Source organism: Arachis hypogaea, chromosome 5 (assembly GCF_003086295.3).
Source record: "Arachis hypogaea cultivar Tifrunner chromosome 5, arahy.Tifrunner.gnm2.J5K5, whole genome shotgun sequence".
In the NCBI taxonomy this organism is placed as follows: Eukaryota; Viridiplantae; Streptophyta; class Magnoliopsida; order Fabales; family Fabaceae; genus Arachis; species Arachis hypogaea.
The window spans coordinates 109,592,656-109,596,676 of record NC_092040.1 but is presented as its reverse complement, the minus strand read 5'-3'; the positions used below and the strand labels follow the sequence as shown (position 1 = coordinate 109,596,676).

The 4,021-nt window shown below is 37.0% G+C and overlaps 1 protein-coding gene across 2 annotated transcripts; it reads left to right on the top strand.

The window, feature by feature from the left end:
* Nucleotides 1-2,142: 2,142 nt before the first annotated feature.
* Nucleotides 2,143-4,021, top strand: LOC112802675 (zinc finger protein JAGGED-like). 2 transcript variants are annotated; one of them, XM_025845994.3, is made up of 5 exons: nucleotides 2,143-2,651; nucleotides 2,717-2,811; nucleotides 2,904-3,038; nucleotides 3,201-3,273; nucleotides 3,334-4,021. In XM_025845994.3, coding segments are annotated over exons 1-5 (696 nt in total). In that variant the 5' UTR covers nucleotides 2,143-2,649; the 3' UTR covers nucleotides 3,725-4,021. The 2 variants fall into 2 exon arrangements, with proteins under 2 accessions (XP_025701779.1, XP_025701778.1); XM_025845993.3 differs by having other exon boundaries at nucleotides 3,201-4,021.

Here is a 4,021-nt window from a genome sequence, read left to right as displayed (position 1 = left end):
TATAAAACTATATGGTCAGTTATATTTGGGATATTAAGTTTTAAACTAAAGCTATTCAAATTGTTTGATGCTGTTGATGATGATTTATTTTTCATGTAGTTTTAATTAGATTCAAAATCTGATCAAACTCTTACGTATGTACACCCCTCAGCTCAAAATTTAATTTAGCAATAGATTCCATGTCTTTGTAATTTTTGTTACCTTGTTTCAAAACATACTACAATTTAATAGAATGAAGCGAATTGTGAAGGTTCTTGAACAATGAAAACGTGCACTTTTGATATATTTTGTTAGGAAAAGTACGAGGAGCCAATAGAATATTTATACAATGTGTATAATGGAGGTTTATGAAGTATTAGAGATATAATCATTAGTGTTATTTTTTCCCATCAGCTAAAACTTTTGGGATGAGTGGTATCATGACATCGTATTAAAGCGCTAAATTTGAAAGGTCAAGAGTTTGATCTTTGGTGAACCCCAAAATCAGTTTAATTTTTCGGGAAAATGTTTATTATCTCTAGTACTCAGATGGATATTCTATATAGTATGAGGATGTTCATTTTGTAACTCAATAGTTCATTTTACACATTGTACAAATAGTCCATTGTCTCCCTAGCGAGTATTGCATTGGCCTAAAAAAGAGGTTCTGATTTTGTGTCGTTTATCTTGAATATTTCCTTGTCTCCCTTGCAGTACAATGAATGCTTATTGTAGTACAAATAATGAAGGGGTTTGGTACCCGTTTACATAAAATAATTAATTAAGCAGGTATGATTATATAGTATTAATAATAATGTCAGTTACGTTACGTTGAGTCATCATAAGTGAAAGAACTTTTCAATTAAAATTTTGACTGCTTGAAGTCGAGGACTAAAGGTAGTGGAGCCAACATGATGAAGACAATTTCCTCTACAGGTTTGTAAGTTGCATTGTTAGACTTTCTGAACACACAAGAGATGTTTGTTGGATTTACTGCTTAAAATTGTGAAGGACCACATGAAAAGTAATCATATATATACACACAAATACACATACACTTGCAAGAGATCTTCAGAATTCAGATAGATAGGGCGCGGTCATTGCATGATTCTTCGGTCCAGGGTTTTCAAAATATCATATTTATAAAATCAAATCAAGTCAAATAATTATTGTTATTTGTGTATGTGTATGTATATATGTATATGTGTGTCACATAAATTAAATAAACAAATGATGAATTGAATCCACGGCCTTCATTCATAGTACAAATTAGCAGCTAGTCAATGAGGCTAGTGTGGTCCATGAATATCACCTGATTTTAATGCTTACCCCTCTTATTAGGTAGTGTCTTCTTTTTCCTTTATATCCATTTCAGGTGTAGTAGTGTGAAGAGCGAACGAACCACTATTCAGTTCATCACCACTGGCTTGTGGACAATATTGCTTCTAACTATCTATTCTTCTGCTTTTGCCATTTACAAATACATAATACTAATACCTACAACTTGCTTGCTTTCAAAGCTTGCTTTAACTTGCCCAGTTTATTTATTAAGCACCTGCTTTAACTTAAACCATTATTTAAGTGGTTCTGTACTGTCAATGGTCCCAACCCCATTATTTTATTTCAAACAGTTAAGCTACTGCTTTTGGCTTTTATAGTTTTATTTGCTTATATAGAATTTTACCAATTTCACACTTTTTTTCTGATAAATAAATAAAAAAAACGTAGATAATTATCTACCAAAATGCAAAGCATTATAAGTTAGAAATTGATGTTTTATTTAGAATTGTCCTGATGATGAATAATGGGATAGAGAAGAAAAATTGAAATGCACTAGCTAGGATGTGTATGCATATACATAGAGAGGAGCAGTGAAAAGGACTATGTATATGTGATCTAAGAGATATAGCATAAGTTTCAAAGAATAAAACAATAGATGTGGGGTTGAGTCTATCTCAAAACCCTAATGATAGATACTGATAGCAACCGTTCGTTGAAGCAAGTCTAAGTCCCCTGGGTAGAATTTAACCCCAGAAAGGAGGCAGTGAGCTATTGTATGTGGACCATACATTACCTGTTTCTTAAACATGCCCCCCTCCTTTTAGCAAATTGTTCACGTACCCTTATGCCTCTTTCTGCTATATAAATGCCTTCTTTCATTCTTAGGGCAAACTTTAATGCTCAAACATGTGTACTGCACCATCTCTTTGCCACCCTTTGTTGCCAATATCAACCTCAGCTCTAGGGCAAAAGAAACTATATAATTAATATCAATATATATAATTCGTTGGGCTTACTTCCCTAAGTTTCCAACGAAACTACTAGACCAAACTTGTGATTAAGCGAGCCTTCAATTCCCACACTCACCCACTCTCTCACACTCTCTTTTTAAAGTCACGAGACCCACTGTCCCATTGTTCATTCAATTGTGTGTGTGGCGTGGCAGAGGAACTGATAGAGAACTTTCAAAGCTCTTTATCTTCTACCATCACTCAACTAGCCTCTATATCGCAGTTCCAAACTGAAAGTGTGTCTCACTCTCACAAATTTTATAAAAAGCTTTTAGTTCTATCTTGCCTTCATCTGAAAGAAAGAAAGAAAAGAGGAGTGCTGGCTGGCTTGCCCCTCATATTTATATATATTTTCTGTCTCACTCTGCGTGTCGGTACCATGTAGGTCTTTCTCCTCTATCTCTGGTTCTTTCTTCTATTCATGTGATGACTTGTTTCCTTCACAGGAGACCAGAAGGAAATCCATTAGACCTTAACAATTTGCCTGATGACTACAATAGAGATCATGGCAAACAACTCCTCCAAGACACCTTCTCTCCCGGTAAATACTTGTCCTAGTATTATTTTTGTTATACTAGCTAGGTAGGTGAAACATAAAGAAATATATGTGGAAGTTGGTTTAATTGGGTGCAGGTTGCAGGAAAAAGAAAAGCGGCGGCGGTAAGGATGGAAAAGAGGAGTGTGGGAAGGTGTATGAGTGTAGATTTTGTTCCCTCAAGTTCTGCAAGTCCCAGGCTCTTGGGGGACACATGAACCGCCACCGCCAAGGCTACTCTCTACTCTATCTCTTTTTTCTTTATATTATTATATACGGGGGACACAGATTGATAGATTGTTAAAGAGAGAGGACCCTGCTAGCTGCTATTTGCTTCTTTTTTGCTTCTTTTTCTTTTTTGTTTTTATTTATTTAGATTATTTGATTTTCATCAGAGAGGGAAACAGAGACGCTGAATCATGCCCGTCAGCTGGTGTTTGCTGCTCATCAACCTCCACCTCACTTAGGGTATGTTTGTCATTTCCATTATTTCCTTCTTCCTCTCCTTAATTCATCTTTTGAATTCAGATGCTGTCAAGACCCAACAGCCGCAGCTCTCAGATTCCCAAGATACTTCTCTGCGTCATCCACGTCATCAACCGCTTCAGCATCTCATCATCAGCCCTATCTATACGCTTCACCATCCATGCCACCGCCGGTCTCCTTCGCTCCTCCTCCTCACGATTACTACGTGGGCCATGTCCTCAGCACCAACTATGGCGGTGCGGCAGAGTCATCAGCAGGAGCAGGAGGAGGCAGTTACACGTGCATAGGTGCACCGGTGGTGGGACAAACAGGGAAGGAGAGGGAGCAGGAAGGGTCGTTGAATTGGGGAAGATCATCATCAACATCGGGATCACAGCCTCATCATCGTTTGGATCCTCCTTCAGCGATCAATCGGTTTCAAGATGGATTCTAATATAATATATATGAGATTCTTTGTTTATTATATATATTTGAGTAAGTGATGATTATGAAATAGAGTTGTAGTATGCTATGCAGTATGTATCATAAAGACACGCCATCCGAATGAGAATGAGAGAGAGACATAACAAGACAGATGGGGTCATGACTCATGAGTGAGAAGAGAGAGAAAGTTATCACTACTTTGTTATTTTGGGTCTTGGTTTCGTTTCTTTTCTTTTGTTTTGTTTATCTCAACAGTGACTTGGCTGCAGCTTTTGAGCTCATGTACACGCTCAGCTACTTTGGCTTC

Bases quoted from the DNA above. Each gene is read 5' to 3' on its own strand.
- LOC112802675 (XM_025845993.3), top strand. The intron at 2,812-2,903 runs GTAAATACTTGT...AATTGGGTGCAG, and splicing joins CCAAGACACCTTCTCTCCCG to GTTGCAGGAAAAAGAAAAGC. The intron at 3,039-3,200 runs GCTACTCTCTAC...GATTTTCATCAG, and splicing joins CATGAACCGCCACCGCCAAG to AGAGGGAAACAGAGACGCTG.